Genomic DNA, 16,792 nt, shown 5'->3' on the forward strand with positions numbered 1-16,792 from the left:
CTACCTGATTTGGGGTTCCAGTAGAGTTTATAAAGTAATATTCTCTAAACAGTAGTGCTAATAATTTCTAATCTTTTTTTATATTTTTTCTTTTTAAGCATATAAGACCTAGGACCTTATCTCTTCACTTCCTTTTAGTTGTTTACTCACTTAATTTCTTCTCAGATTAGCTACGTACTTCTCGTTTGTGTGAACTTTTTTCAAGTTACCTAACTTTTCTGTGCCTCAGTTTCTCCACCTGTAAAATGGGAAATAAGAACAGTACCTCATAGTGCTGTTTTGAGAACAGGAGGGTGTTTAGAACAGTGCCTGGAACAGAGTGAGTGCTACATAAACACTAGTGAGCCTTATTTATTGATCATCTACTACATGCCAAACAATATAATAGAGGACATAGAGCAGAAATAGCCATGAACAAACCAGCATAAATATATAATGTGATAAGTGCTTGAGCGAAAATAAAGCAGAGTTAAGAGTGTAGAGAATGGTACAGATATTATCTTTATATAGGGAGGTCAGAAGAGCCTCTCAGATAAAGACATTTTTTAGCCCAACCTAAAGCAAGTGAGAGCAAGGGATGTGGATACCTGGGCCAATGAGAACCTCAGGCAGAGAGAAGATAAAGAACCAAGGCCTTGATGTCAGGGGGTGCTGGGCACGTATGATGAACAAGGATAGGGTGGCTGGAATAGAGACAATAGGCAGAGATGGTAGGAGGAGAAGTCCAAGAGACTGAGGGTGGGGAGGAGAAGAGGACTTGTCTCAGAGGACCTTGTTTGCCAGGTTGGAGACTTTGGATTTTGTCTTGGTGAGAGAAGAAGTCTCTGGAGGGCTTTGACAGAGCAGTGACATGAGGAGGGGAAACAGATAGGAGCCTGCCACACTAGTCAAGACAGTGGATGATGGTGGCGTGGATCACGTGGCCAATGTAGAACTAGTTCAATAATTCCAATATGCTGCTCCACTCTCCATTTTCCTTAAAAATATCCCTTTAACTGGCATTTATTGCACATCTACTAAGTAAGGCTTTGGGCTGGGCCATTTTACAGATGTTAACTCTACCCTAGTGTGCAGACCCTATGTTAAAATATATTAAAGCTCCAAGAAAGTTTGAAATCATCTATTGCAACCTCATTATTTTACAGATGTGTAAATAGAAACCCAGAGAGATTAGATGATTTATCCAAAATCATATACCTCGTTACGTCAAGAGAAGGGCCCAGGACTCAGTTTTCCTTACTTTACAGAAGAGGACACATTCAAAACCAGCAGTTCTACTAACTTACAAAGATAACTTATGGCGCCCTTATTTATTCCCCTTCGCCTCTTCTGATTTAAAAATAACGACACAAAACTTCTTTCAAACATGTCCTCATTAGGTCAATGTTTATGAGAATCATTTCTAAAATGAGCATTTTTGAAGTTTCTAAAATAACTCTTTGCCTTAGGAAGTCTATATAAATGACTATTGCCGTAATCTATTGACGGGCAGTTCTGCAAATCTATCACTGGTAGAAAAACCACCGACCTTCTCTAGTTATTTTAGTATGCCAATCTCTTACCAAAATAACTCCTGTAGATTAAAAACAGTATCTGTCAGATTGAGAGGATGGGCTCAGTCTGCCGGACCGATAATCGGCGATTCCAACAACTTAGTACACTGCCTGTTCCCAGGGAAAGGAAGACATGGCATAGAGTCGTTCTTGGGACAAATAAAGGATCTAGAATTGTGAATGGTATTTTATTTTTAATGTAAACAGGAAACTTCATGAGGTATTTCCAACTACTGTATTTTCTTAATTTTGTATAACTTGGAGAAATTAAGAAGGAAATAAAGCTTGTTGAAGATAAAGCAGAACTTGATGAGAACACTTCGATCTGTGTCCTGAGTCTAAGTGATGAGGTGGACTTCCCGTTATGAACTATTCCTCTTCCCTTCCCCCCCAGTTCAAGCTTGTATCTGACTTTCGGTCCTCTGCAGTCACCCCTGAGCTTAAGCCTTCCTCCGGCACCTTGAAGCAGGATCGTCAAAAGGCTATAGCTTGCATTTTTCTCTTGGAAAACTTGGAAGAGATTTTAAGGCCTTGAGGAGCTGAAATCTACCCCTGCCCTAGTAAGGACGTTTTGTAAAACTGACAAGCGGGCAGTCAGGCTGGCTCCTGAGATCAGCAGTAGGGCTCTATGTAATGTAATGAGTGGGAAAAGAGCCATTTCCCAATCATCTTGTTCATTCCACGCACATTAGGAAAGAGGAAAATTCAACTGAGGGCCAATTCTCCCCTAAGAATCCTTTAGTTTAATTATGACCACAGTATATGAAACGTCTGTAAGACGACCACAGTATATGAAACGTCTGTAAGACGTCCACTCTCAGCAGTGAAAGGAAGAGAGGAAACCCTTTCCCTACTAAAAAGACAGGGAAGGATGCTCTTATGGTTCTAAAACATGGTTGAAAATTCAATTTAACTGATGACCAGGCCACTGCGCTTCCTGTAAATGAACGTCTTTTTGCTGCTAATTTTGTGCTATTTTACCTTTCATTAAAAGAAGTAATTCAGGTTAAAATCAGCTGAACAGCAAAAAGCTCTTGATATTTTGAAGCATTTTGAACAATTACTTTGACAGGAGCCCTTGACAGTTAAATGACTCCGTTAAATGAATGTTATAGAAGACACATAATGATTTTTAGTGAAATATTGAATTTAACCACAAATGAGGAAAAACCAGTCATAAGCACTATGGGTGTATTTGAATAATAACATCTTGCTTATGAACCTCAATGGATTCTATAATTTCTAATAATCATGCAATCAGCTACTTAGCTAGTGAGTATGTTTCCCATCTTCGTGCCCTCTATTCATTTTTGCTTTTGGCTTTTGTTGCTATTTGTTAATCTGAGAAACCATGTGAAAGTTTTGAAACTGGTAATAATTTCCTCTTACATCAGTATGATATTTTAGAGTTAGGCAGTTAATGAGTCTCTGTCCCACAGCTGAAGTCTTCCTTTTTCCTTTTTCTCCTTTGCTGAATGAGATTCTTTCACAAAGTAAAAAATCAGCAAAAGGCAAGAGCCTGCTGCCTGAGAACATGTGAATTCACTGTATGCTAGTGTTTCCTCCATCCACGGGACTCAATATTCCTTTTCTTATTTTATGGATCGAATGTGAGATACTATCGAGACTTTTACATGTTTCTTCATGACTAACGACTGAAATATGTACTGAAATAATAAAACTGGTGCTGTTCAATTTCCTTCTTAAATTCAATTCCAATAAGTGAGAGTGCCCTTGTGATGGGGAAATCCGGCTTATTAGAAAACTCTGTTTTCTGGAGAAGAAGAGGAGCTAGAAATCCTTGTAGACTTAAAACATGTGGGTGAGGAGAGGTGGGGGAGGACACTGGGATTGAAGAAATGAATCAGAAAACCAGGAACGTTCTTTATCTCGTTTGCCTGGCAGGCGGAGGTGACAAGCAGCTCAGAACACTGGGAGGCCCCGCCTGGCTCTGCACTTCCTGATTCTTCCAAGCAGGTGAGGTCCAACCTCCCCTACGTTCCCACGGCTCCCTGCACTCATCGGCATTCAGCAACTGTCTATTTCCACTTTCACTGCCTACTTAAATGTTTGCTCCCCACTAGACAGTCACTCCTTGAGGACAGGGAGTGTCTTTTCATCTTGCATCCCCCAAATTTCTGAGCCATGATAAGCTGGTCAGTAAATGTACTTCTGAACAAAGTACTTTTAACATTTAACTCCTTCAGCTGACAGTCAAAACACGTGGGAAAGGCCAGATAGCTTAAATATCTGATACTAGTTAAAGGCAAGTCCAGATACACAGCAAGCTGCCTAAATTAGGTATTTCCTATAACCCTGCTAACTCAACTGTGGGCCATAGACCAGCAGCAGTGGCATCACCGGGGAGCTTTCCAAATACCACGTCTCGGGCCCCACCCCAGGCCCCCTGAATCAGAATCTGCATTATAACAAGATCCCCAGGTGACCTGTGCACAGTGAAGTTTGAGAAGCATTTACCTAGAATACATGACCAGTATGATGCCTGAAGAAGTGATGGTGTGTAAGATGGAGAAAAAACCAAGATACTTCTTCACGCTCTTTCCTGTTTAAAGACACAGCTGCTCTTAATAATTGTCTTTTCTCCTTGGTGCAAAGCGAGTATTTATCATCAGCTTGCTGACATTTGCAGGAGTTTTGGCTTTCTCCAACTGAAAATGTGGATGATTGAAAGGATATTGCTGACACCTGTATGAGAAATCCAACGACTCCAAGCTATGTAAATTTAATTATTTCCTTTAATTCTTTTTTCAGGAATCTCTTTTTCTTTTCCTGAGCTTTGGAGAAGTCCTAGCCATTTTCATTTAAAAGAAATACAAGTCAGCAGTGGTTCACTGAACAGGCTGACACGCAATTTCATAGGGGGAGAGGCGCTGTGTGTTTAATCTAATTTGTGCTCTCAATTCCCAGCTAATGTATCTAGGGATCCTGATGTATGCATGTACAAGGAGACATCTATAATGCAGAGTCCAGCTCTCTGCAGTTCTCTGAAACACGGCTAAAAAATCAGTCTGGGTTCTTGCAGCTGCCCTACAACATGATAAATCTCTGTATACTCACAGATGTAGAAATATTCCCGGCCTGGTCTGAATTCAAATCCTAGGGAAAAGGGTGTGAAGAGCTGGAATTTTTCAGAGAACTTCAGTGGTCCATTTGGAGAGTGAGGCCGGTTACATTCCCATCTCTTGAACCCTTTGGAAGTATGGTCGCAGGCACTGTAGCCATCAAAGTTCACCATGTAGAGGACATAACGCTCAGTCTTATCTTCCGGGACTGAGTCCTCATAGTGAGGGCAGAACACATCCAGGTAGTCATTGATACAGACGTCAATGTGGTAGTCACCCCTCTGGAATCTGTTGGAAGAAGGAAAAGATAGGATTATTCATAGAGGAAAGGCTTCCTGCTTGGAATCAGTGGTTGAACCCATTAATAACGCTCAGGCTAAAGATTTATTATGATAAGTTTTTATTTGGTGCCATATGATTTGAGGCATGGTTTGAATTGTTGCTGTTCCAAATCTAAAAAACAGCATGCCATTTTACAGAGGAATTCTATTACCGTTGTTTCAAAGTACCCTACCGATGGAGTGCTTCACTTTCATTTTAAGTATTAAAGGTACTGATTTGCTGTTTCCCTTTCATTGTTAAAATCAGAGTTTTCATATTTCTAAAATAGTGTTTCATTTAATAAATGTTTTTGAATAAATGAGTAAGAAATTTAAAGAATAAATGAGTTGTATTTGTTATAACTGAGACCATTCTTAATTTCCTATGCAACTGTGGACAATTAGAGTGATAAAATTGAGAGAATTAGAATCATAAAATTTAAAAGTTGAAAAGAAAATTCCTGGAACAACACTTCCACTTTAGAGGAAAAGAAAACCCAAAGGCATAATGATGAAGCAATGAGCCACTGAGCTAGACCTGGAACCAAGACTTAGGATCCTAGTTAGGTGTTTCCCTTAGTAAATCTGCTTTTGTCACAAACTCATTTTAGCCAATCTCTGTTTCGATGCCCTCGCCCTTTCCCTATTAAATTGAAACCATCTAGGTCCAATGACTTTTCTGCCCATTTCTTTCACTTTCATAGGTTGTGTTCTAGGGCTGGACTGAGGAGTAGAGAAAGTAAGAAGTCAGATGAAAACAGCAAAACCACGGCCACTTCATCCTGAAAGGGTTAAAATGTGTGCACACAAACACACCACTGCCCACATCACAGTGTCTGCTTCAATTCTTATCTTGAAAAAGTTTTGCTTATTTGTTTTAACTAATGTGCCTTTCCCCATCAACTGAACAGTTTTTCCCAGGACCCAGTGGTGTGTGAAACAGGAATTGTTATGTACACAACCTTCCAAAATCAGAGTGGAAAAGCCTACAAAACACTTTTGTTTTTAGCTGGTGAGGAAATTCTTCTCTGAGCCCTTAGGAGGGTCATCACAAAACTATGTCACTGCTGAAATACAATGCCCATAAAGTCATAAAATCTTCAAGTCAGACAGTCTCAGGGAGAACACTTCCCAGTGACGGTGAGCTAGTCTATTCTATCTTTAGACATCTCTAAATGTTAGCAAGTTTCTTCTTATATTGAACATAAATCTACTTCTGTGTAATTTCCATCCAGTGATCCTACTTCTGCTGCCTGAAATTACAAAGAGCAAATCTAATTCCTCTTCCACCAGGTAGTACATAAAACATTCGGAGATGTCAGCTGTATCTCTCTGTATCTTCCTTTCTCCAGACTTGAAAATCCCGATTCCTTTGGTTATTTCTGGTATACTTTCCAGACTCCTCATCATACTAGTATTTTGACCCTCTTCACATCTTCTAGTTTCCCAGTGTCTCCCAAACATAACAAGGACCTCTGACAGGTTGTTGTGAATACTACCTTTGCTCTGGATGCTAAATATTCATTGACAAAGTCGAGAGTCCCTTCTGAAATATACCGTGGTAAAAGTGGAAGAGCTACTTATTTTGAGTGAGTAGAACTAGATCTGCTGCTGGTTGAGTAGGAGAGTCATAAGCCATCCTGAGCCTCAGTTTCCTCACATGTTAAGTAGAATAATAATGAGAATCTTCCTTGCTGACCTCACACGGCTGCATCAAGCCTCAGATGAGGAAATGTATGAAAAGCACATATGAATATAAAGCACTGTTACTATTAACAGGATATATTAAAATGGGTAAGTAACAAAGTATTACTTTTTAAACAATGGCAGTAAGAGCATACAACAGAAATAAAAATAATCCCCAAGTTTCCCTTTTTAAAAATCCCAGAAGAAAGGAAATCATATAAAAATCCTAAATTCTGTCCTCAAATATCAAATAATCCCCAGAAACTCCACTTGCTTTGTGCTTTTGAAAAGCAGCATGTTGATTTATGCAAGAGAAATAAGGAAAGATGATCAGATCACTTCTCAGTTAGAGGATCTCAAAATACATAACCATTTTTAAAAACAAGAAAACCCTCAGAAGTATTTATTTCTTTATATTTACAGTGATGACGAAACCAGGTTTTCTTTTTCTTCATTACTGGCAGACAACGATTTGTCAAGATACAAGGAAAGCCTGTGTTGCTTTTAAAAGATTTTTGAACATCAAGGTAACATCACTGCCAAAGTACAAAGAAAAGACACTGCAACGTTCAGATAAAAGGGTGCTGGGCTGTGAATCATCAGCCCTCAGAGTAGGCTGACAGTTCTGGCTGAGAGCCAGACAAGAACTGCAGCAGAAGGCAATGCCCAGATGCACTTTATATTATTATATTATTATTATAGATTTTAAAGACATGCAAGGGGGAAGTTTTTCCTTTCCCTAAGTGTCACTCATCTTAGCTTCTACTGGCACTGGACACTGCTTAAAAGTGAAAACTAAGAAAACTGCCACTGTCTGGACCCATTCGGTTACTGCTTTATTCTACAAATTGTCATAGTTTTTTGGTGCCTCAAGTTTAGCTACCCTTCTTCTAAACTTTTATCCCTGTTAATTCTGCTATAATTTTAATAAAGCAAACCATGAGACTGAAGACCCATTTTACATTGGGTTGACCAGTTATCCTTTTCTGGTGACAATTTACTTTGTGTGGGGTGTTAAGTGAATCACTGTGGAGCCAATTTTAAACATGAGATTGTCCCAGCCCTTAACACTTATACCCTTCTATGCACATGACCAAGACATGATTATGATTTACCATAGAATCAACTTACACTTCTGTTTCAGATATTCAACTTGCATAAATTATTTTACTAATGTAAATTTCAAAGAATGGACAATGTGAACACAAAAACAGTGACCAATTGGAACTCATAAAAGGCATCTGTATAATGTAGCTAAGTACAATCCAAAGAAAGGTTGAGCGTTAGATAGTCTAAGACTATCCCAAATTATGCTCTTTGACTACAAAGTCACAATGAATCATTCTTTTCTGGCCTTACTGTGAAGAAGCACATATGTATGGCTAATATTATTGAGTGGTTATTACGTTACATTCATTATCTCAATTTAATCTCCATCACAACGCCACAGAATAAACACTATTAGTATACCCAGTTAGAGATGAGGAAACTGAGATTAAGAAGTCAAGCAACGTGCCCAGTGTGACAGGAATAATAAAAGGTGGAGGCAGAATTCAAACCCAAGCAGTCTGACCTCAGAACTGAGACTTAATTGCTAAAGTCAAGTTCTTAGGTCCACTCTGTATTTGGCCAGAGGGATGATTCTCATTCTTGATGGGGTTTCAGTTCTCTCCTACATTCACTGATGCAACAAATATTTGCCATGTCCAGGATCTGCTATTTTATGGCTTTACATCTGTTGTCACATGAAATCCTTATTGGGTAGTTATAATTAGTTTCATTATACCAATGAGAAAATGACATTCAGAGAAGTTGTTATCCACTTAGTTCAATTTTTTTCCACAGGAAATAAGTAGCAGAGTTAGGATTTCAACCCCAGTCTGATGGCTTCTGAAGCATATATACTTTCCTCCTACCCATAATGGCCCAAAGCTTTACTGACTGTAATTCCCCTCATCCTGTTTACACTGATCTTCTAGGAAAGTCTGCTGCAAGGGGTCCTGGCCCTTCTCTCTTCCTCACTAGGTTGAGCCTAAACTCCTGCACTGAAAGCGGAAGGGTGCATCAAAATCTGAATAAGCCTCAGATCACAGGGTTAGCTCCTGACTCAAGCACATCATTCCAACCTTTCACAGGATAAAGTGCTTTTAGGCTCTGTAGCCATTCACAAGAAGAGAACTTTTTTTTTTTTTTTCCCCCATCAGGAAACTTTCACGAGCTTTAGTTCATATTAAATGAGCAAATTCACCTCTAGGAAGAATGATTCCACATGCCAATATTTACAGATTTCATGGGTAGCCCGCCCCTGCTTTGACACATTTGTAAATTTCTGGGAAATTTTCTTGTAAATGCCTCCTCTTTACTCCTAAACTTTAATTCCATCTATTGTATCTGTGGTTCTCTACCTCTCTGAAACCACTGCATATTATGAACTGTAGGAATTTCTGGCTGCATACCAACACGCCAACAACAATTACAATACAATCTCTACTAAATTATCACAGTGGTTTACAACGTAAAAGCAGGCATGGTTGCCACACTTAGAAAAGTGACTGCGTTTGAGTAAAATGATTACCGCTCTGCCCGTGTTCTCACAATACAAGTCCCAAGTGCCAGGAAACATCTCATATGCATACAGTGATGGCCCTTGTCCTCCACTGGGTTGCACGGTTACTCAGGTCAGTGTTCCATATAACAGGATGACAAGAACACATTGTGTACATTTATCAAAATGTGGCAGCAGGCTGGTTGAGAATGTCATATATATTGTGAAAGGATCATTTTAATTAAGAAGAATAAAATTCAGTACGGCAACTAATTCTTTGTAATCAATTCAACTACTAAAAATGAATTATGCACTTTATGATTGTTTTGATGACCCAGAGGCTGCCTGAAGGGTTGGATAAAAAATAGTTTGGGGCTACCGATAGCAGAAAACAACAACTAAAGGTGGGATTTGAGCTACAAAGTCTCTGTGCAGACATGTGTTTTTGTCTTAGTTTGTCTTCAGTGTTTACCTGATGACATTCCACAGCTAAATACAGTTTTTATTATAAATTTAAACTACTATTAATATCTCTCTCCTTATATAACCTGTCTGGAGAAAGTGAATCATGGATTGAGTATTGGAATTCAAGTGAAATCAAGACGACAGAGGTGAAGTAAGAGTTGACAGGCTGTCTGGGACTTCCCTGGTGGCACAGTGGTTAAGAATTCACCTGCCAATGCAGGGGACATGGGTTTGAGCCCTGGTTGGGGAAGATCCCACATGCCGCAGAGCAACTAAGCCTGTGCGCCACAACTACTGAGCCTGCGTACCACAACTACTGAGCCTGCGCACCACAACTACTGAGCCCGCGCGCCACAACTACTGAGGCCGCGTGCCGCAACCACTGAAGCCCGTGCGCCTAGAGCCCATGCTCCACAAGAGAAGCCACTGCACTGAGAAGCCCACGCACTGCAACAAAGAGTAGCCCCCGCTCGCCGCAACTAGAGAAAGCCCGTGGGCAGCAACGAAGACCCAACGCAGCCAAAAATAAATAAATAAATTTATTAAAAAAAAAAAAAAAAAAAGAGTTGACAGGCCATCTTTGCATTTAGTTATCAACAGTGTGCCCCCAAGTTTCTACTGAGACAGGGACCAAAACATTGTTTCATGACCATAGTTAACCTGATCCGTAGGACTCTGCTCCTAACTAACTAGTTTATTTTCAAACTTGGGTCGCTCCACTGGGGACATCCAGTACTTGAACACTCCAGTCCTTGACCTCAAGTGGAAGTTCTCTACTCTGATCTCGGTTCCTCTTTGCTTTGGCAAGGAGACATCACCTAGCTTGCTTTCTCAACGTATAGTTTTTCACGTCATTGACCTTACTTCCTCCTCTATCACCATATGCTCTCGTGGTGTGGAGACTGACAGCTGGGAGGCCAAGTTCACAGGACACACAGGCAGTGCCCTGGGCTCAGGCTGCAGAGAAGCAGCGCCATCATCATCATCCTTGTCTGAGTTCATCTTCAGCCACTTTCCCCTGCAGTGTTCCTCCTCTCATTCCATCCCTCATTTGCTAAAGCCAAAATACATTTCATTTTAGTAGCTGGAAAAGGAAGGGTACGGTGCATATTTAAAACGTTCTAAATTGGCCTTCAGCATATGCTGCTGGCACAGCAGAGAGCCTGCTTCCAGGGAAATACGTACTGAGGTATCTTATCAAGCAGCTCCTGAGTGAAGTTTCTTTACTCCATAAATAGAGAAACAGCGTTACTGGAAGGAGACAGTGCTTATTAGAGGTTAGGAAGCTGTGAGGCACTTTTATCCCCTTTTCATGTAATGTTTTAAAGGACTCAATGATGAAAATGCTATTTCTCATCAACTGGAGAGTTGATTATTACATTTTAAATGTATCTTAATCTGTCAAGGAGGTGATTGTTTTAATATTCCTATCTGAACAGAACTAAACTGTCACGTCTTTAATTACAAGGCAACTTATTATACTACATTCTGAAATTGAAATGTAACAGAAGGATGATTTATGGTCAAAGATTAAGCAAATTTATCAGCTCAGGGTTCCTCCCAAATTTTAAACTAAATCTAAAGTGAGTGAATATGTCTTGACAGCACAGTCTTTCAATTCTATTACAGATTTAAAGGCTAATTTCAGAGTAAGATGTCTTTTTAACCAGAAGAATTTCTCATTTGTCCTGAAGGGCCTAATGGGCCCAGCAACAGACACAGGATTTGTTTTATAAATACGTTTTGGGAGGAGATGGGCAGGACGGCAGTCTCTGTTGCGTTGCATAACACGTCTCTTCTTGTCTCCTTCTGTTATTCCTTTCAGCACAGAATGCAAGCCTTATGGCTTTCAGATCCTAAATCTGAAGATGCTCTTTTTTTTTTTTTTTTCTTTCCAGCAGAGGTTAAAGCGAGAAATACAAACAGCAAAAATCAACCTTGGGGTAGATAAGTCATATTAGCATCGGTGGGGGATGAAGAAAGACTTGTTTTGCTGATTTTAAATGTTCCCTCTCTCTCACAGGCTGAAATATGCCAACCTTTCAAATATATTGGTCATTGACCTCTGTTTCCAGTTCTGAGACAGTCAGAGTCATAGACAGTTTCACTGTTACCAGGCCAGTTGTTAAGGCTGAATGAGGTGTAGTACATGGTGACCAAAACCCACCATTTCAGGCAGCCCAATCCAGCTCTTCCAGGCTCTAGAACATACCAAGAATGACTAAAATTCCCATAAAAGTGAAGACTTACAAGTGTAAAAAAAACCTACTCAAGGATGAATTTCAAAGATATTTCCTACATATTCTTTCGCAGTTGAAAGGCTGTAGGCTACAACACACACTTTCATTCAACAAAGCACATGATACTGACAAAACATTTAGAACCCAGAGTTGGTGCTCTGCTTATCCATTAATGAAAATTAGAATAAAGTTCTTACACATGCAAGTTGGAAGAAAGGAAATAAATGTTGTAGGAATCACAAATTCTGCAGCATGAGAGCTTTGTCTTCAATTTAATAACTGTTGGTGATGAGAATAGGATGTAATTTACTTAGCCAGATATTTAGAATTTATTAGTGGTCTAGTATACTAACCTGTCCCTTTTTTTCTCTCTGTGTGTGTGTGTGTGTGTGTGTGTGTGTGTGTGCGCGTGTGCTTTAAAAGCAAGTGGTTTAAAAATTCCTCCATTAACATTAATTACTCATCTCAGATAGATGGATAGAAATCTCAAATACCTTGTGTTATTGCTTTTCTAGTTCAAGTCACATCAGGCTGAATGACTTTTTAAAATTGATATCTCCCAGGAGGAGTACCTGTTTCAAATACAGGGCCCACAAAATGTTCTCTCCTCCAGTGTTTTAACTCATTTGGAGTTTGTTTTATTAGCCTGACTGAGGAGCTCCAAAGGAAACAAAGCATTAAATTGGCGGAGCCTAAACAAGACTTTCCTTCAGGAAGGGACCCGGAGCTCTGGGTGACAGTCTAATTGCTTCTAAGCCCCCAAAGAGGCCTCGGGCTTGGAGTAAGAATGTGTCAACGTCAACAGGCTAAATCAGCCAAAGAATTAAGCAGGCAGAGTTCCACACACCCGACACATCGCAGACCACTGCAAATGGTTTTCAAAAAGGGATTAAAATAAAATAAAGAATTATTGTCTGGCAATCAGTGTATGGCTTCACAGAGGTCACTTCCACAAGGCAAAACAGGCTCCTTCTTGACTCCTGCTGGCCAGGCGCTTCCTGACGAAGCTGCCCTTCATGCCCTAAGTTATCCAGAGTTTTACATCATGTCAAGCACACGGAACAGAGCAGCTGAAACACACACACAGATCCAAAGGCAGATGCGGGAAATCACTGACCTGGTTATCCAGTCCCTGTCCTAGGAGAACAGGATTCAACAAACTGATTCTGTTCTGAGGATGCAGGAGGTGGGGAGTCAATCAAACAAATAAGCCACCTGCCAAACTGCTTACATACGTGTAGTCCTTTTGTATCCTACGAGGATGGAGTTACCCAGCAGAATTTCAGGTTATTCCTAGTTTCAAAATTAAGAACAATAACCAAAGAGATATAGTAAATGTCCTTCCTATTAACCACCTCAAATAATGATTTCATAGTTCTTACGTACTGCTGTACAAGCAGTAAATTAAATATTTGTATTATGGCTTGATGATAACCTATTGGAATCATTACCATCTAAGTCTGAAATTTGGCCCCAACTTTTCAAAAACCGGGCGGATGTTCGAGATCTACATGGCACGGAACTACTGTCTATTAGTTTATTGTTAAACAAACAAAAAACAAGCTGGAAGAAAGGAAACAAATGTTTTATGGCTTTCTTTTATGTTTGATCTTCATAGGACCAGGGTAAGCAAATATCTTGCAACGCTAGGGCACAATAATGGTAATAGTGTTTTATACAAAGCTTTAGGATGCAAAGCAGAAACTGTTGCTGTTTCTATGCAAATTGGCACGTGAGAAGTAGTTATTTTTATTTGGTATGGTTAGGACCTTGTGAGCAGTTGGATACAAATCTGGAACCAGGCATGAGGCTAAGGTGAGAGAGAATTGATCTAGAGTCATTAGAAATTAGGTGGTGGGTAGAGCCATAGAAAATATTGAATTCATTCAAGGTAAATGCATAGATGCAGAAAAAAACTGGGACTGCACTGAGAGAAGATCACTGGAACTATGATTATTCTGGTATTTTTATGGAGACCTCCGTTCTTTACACTGAGAGCTCCTTGAAGGTGGTGCTGGTGTTTACTCATCTCTGCATCCCCAACGCTCAGCACAGTGTCTGCACGAAGTGGTGACTTGAGAGACGTCCCAGAAAGTAAATTGTAGCTGATGGATATTAGAAGCAATGTTTGAAAACAGAAAAAACTTCATAAAGTGCCCAATAATCTCCTTCTGTGTCCTGGGTCCCAGTATCAAGTTTTGAGAACAGCTAAATAATATGACAAACAAAGGTCAAGATCAGGAAACAAAATAATGGCCGACGGCAGAAAGGAAAATGATAATCAGGCCTATTGTTCAAGCAATGCTAGAAAATCATGCCTAGCCAAGTAGACGACTTAAGCACCTAACGCAGAATGAAAGTTTCTCTCTTGTCATTAAGTCCTCTATTCAATTACCATTTATCGGGGTAATTAAACACTGGAAAGTGATGCCAGGCTAATTGTTAGATTATGATAATTACATGTCTTTGCTATGCTACAGCTGATCAAAATAAGATGTGGTCCCGTGCACTTAGCTGGAACTGCTCTGTAATCGTCAGACTTCCGGAGAGCGCTAGGCCATTTATTACCAATTCATTACAAATCAGGCGGAGAAGCTTATTATTTGTAATGCTTCTTTCTTCCCCCCACATACAGTCTCCTGGAACAAGACTCCCCAAAGGTTAAGCCCAAACTGCCGCCTTTCATTGGCCCATTTCCATCCCAATTACACAGCTGAATGGCATTAGGTGCCTCTATTTGAGAGGGTTCATCAGACTGCTTCACAAAATCCTGCAAGCGCCTATCACATTGGCAGGAACACCCAAGGCTCCCTTTCAGCCTCTGCCAACCACTGTTGTGCTCTGAGCTGTGTCCCAGCAACCGCAAGCTGGCAGTGCTGAGAATCTTCTGGTCTGAGGCTCCCTTCTGCTCAGGTTAGGACTAGACCAGGCTGGGGTATGCCCGGGGTTTGCCCCAGTTCACAGGAGTCGTAGGGATACAGACTGTGCCTCTCCTGTCAGGATATCCGGCTTTTGTTGCTCAGGCCAGGATCACGAGAGGAAAGCAACTTCCTTGTCACCTCAAAGCTACCAAATAGTAGCTCAAATCTTTGTAGAAAAAGACTAGAACCAATCCCTTGTCCTTGGACATATCCGGGGGTTAGAAATCTCCCCTCCCATCCCTCTACTGTTGGAAGGTGGGAAGGCAAACAGGTATTTGAGAGTCTTCCTTTGGCTTTTTCCTGGGACTTCTCAACTCTCCCCTGCAACTGTCATCAGAGTGCGTTCACATGGGCCATTGCCAGTGGAGGAAGTGCAGAGTGTCAGGTCAAAAGTTTACTAACTGCTACAAAGTTCATGTCATGTTATGGTTCTCTATTTTCGGGGTTTATTTTCTTCTTTTATTTGGGCAGTATTATGGACTGAATTTGTCACCCCCAATTCATATGTTGAAGCCCCAATGTGATTGTGTTTGAAGATAGATATGGAGGAAATTAAGGTTAAATGAGATCATAAGGGTGGGGCCCCAACCCAACAGGATTGGTGTTCTTCAAGAAGAGACACCAGTGGCCCCTCTCTCCTTCTCCACTCTCCCTTCATGTGCCTCTGCAGGCCAGGAAGAGAGCTCTTACCAGAAACTGACATTGCTGGACCTTGGTCTGGGACATCTATCCTCCAGAATTGTGAGAAAATAGATTTCTGTTGTTTAAGCCAACAAGTCTATAGTATTTTGTCACTGCAGCCTAAGCGGACTAATAAAGGCAGTTTAAAAGTTAATTAATGGGGCTTCCCTGGTGGTGCAGTGGTTAGGAATCTGCCTGCCAATGCAGGGGACACAGGTTTGAACCCTGGTCTGGGAAGATCCCACAACTAAGCCCATGCACCACAACTACTGAGCCTGCAGTCTAGAGCCCACGAGCCACAACAACTGAAGCCCACGCACCTAGAGCCCATGCTCCACAGCAGGAGAAGCCACCACAATGAGTAGCCCGCGCACCGCAAGGAAGAGTGGACCCTGCTCGCCGCCACTAGAGGAAGCCCGCGCGCAGCAACGAAGACCCAACACAGCCAAAAATTAATTAATTAATTACATTTATTTTTTAAAAGAATTAATTAATGGTAGATTTGGGGGTGGGTGCTATTGAATTACATCACTTCCAGGGACTTCAGAGACATAAAGAATTATCGAACAACAATAAGGGAACAATGGCCAGGAAGGAAGGGAGTAAAGGAGGCAAGAGAGCGGAGTTAAGCCACTGCCGGCACCCCGCAATACCCTGGAGCAGGGGGGACACTCAATATCCATCTGCTGTTCTGAGCAAGTGGCTGGTCTGAGGGGAGAAGGCACATTATATTCCTACGTAAGGATAGTTTCACCCCTGAAATTAACTCATAGCACCACGAAAATGACTGTATTCTCACCCAGCAACTGTTATCTCACTGTTTCAGCAAGGCTTTCGCCCAAAGATAGAATGAAGGGTGTTACAGAAAAGTCACATACTCCATTTTACCCTTCCTCGACCCTGGAAATTAAAACAGAATATGCCACTGCCTTTCAAAAATCATATTAAGTGCATTCTGGGGACAAAACAGACCGTGAGGTACCTTTGTTAACACCGGAATACATAAAACTGTCATTTTATGCACACATTTACTGGTGGCCTGTGGCTCAAGACTGGGGAGCTGGGAACAAAGGTACTTTGGTTCATCACATAAAAATGGTTTTGCACTACTTAGTATTATTATTTCCTCCCCACACTCATTAAAAGGATATTCATTCATACAGCTGGATCCTCTATTTACTTTTATAGCCTGGACCACAGGAAGATATATGCAAGAATAATGTAATCATAAAAAATAAGAAACTAATTGCTCTATCCCAAGGAAACATAAGGGGGAGAAAGAAATAAACAATTCACCA

The 16,792-nt window shown here is 40.7% G+C and overlaps 1 protein-coding gene across 3 annotated transcripts in view; it reads right to left on the reverse strand.

Annotated features, from left to right (window-relative positions):
• Positions 1 to 16,792, reverse strand: part of EFNA5 (ephrin A5) — a 280,729-nt gene that overhangs the window by 42,292 nt on the left and 221,645 nt on the right. For all 3 annotated transcript variants that reach the window (XM_059916857.1, XM_059916856.1, XM_059916858.1), the window contains exon 2: positions 4,632 to 4,924. In XM_059916857.1, the coding sequence (XP_059772840.1) occupies positions 4,632 to 4,924 (293 nt within the window). The remainder of the gene's footprint in view (positions 1 to 4,631; positions 4,925 to 16,792) is intronic.

Source organism: Balaenoptera ricei, chromosome 3 (genome assembly GCF_028023285.1).
Source record: "Balaenoptera ricei isolate mBalRic1 chromosome 3, mBalRic1.hap2, whole genome shotgun sequence".
Classification (NCBI taxonomy): Eukaryota; Metazoa; Chordata; class Mammalia; order Artiodactyla; family Balaenopteridae; genus Balaenoptera; species Balaenoptera ricei.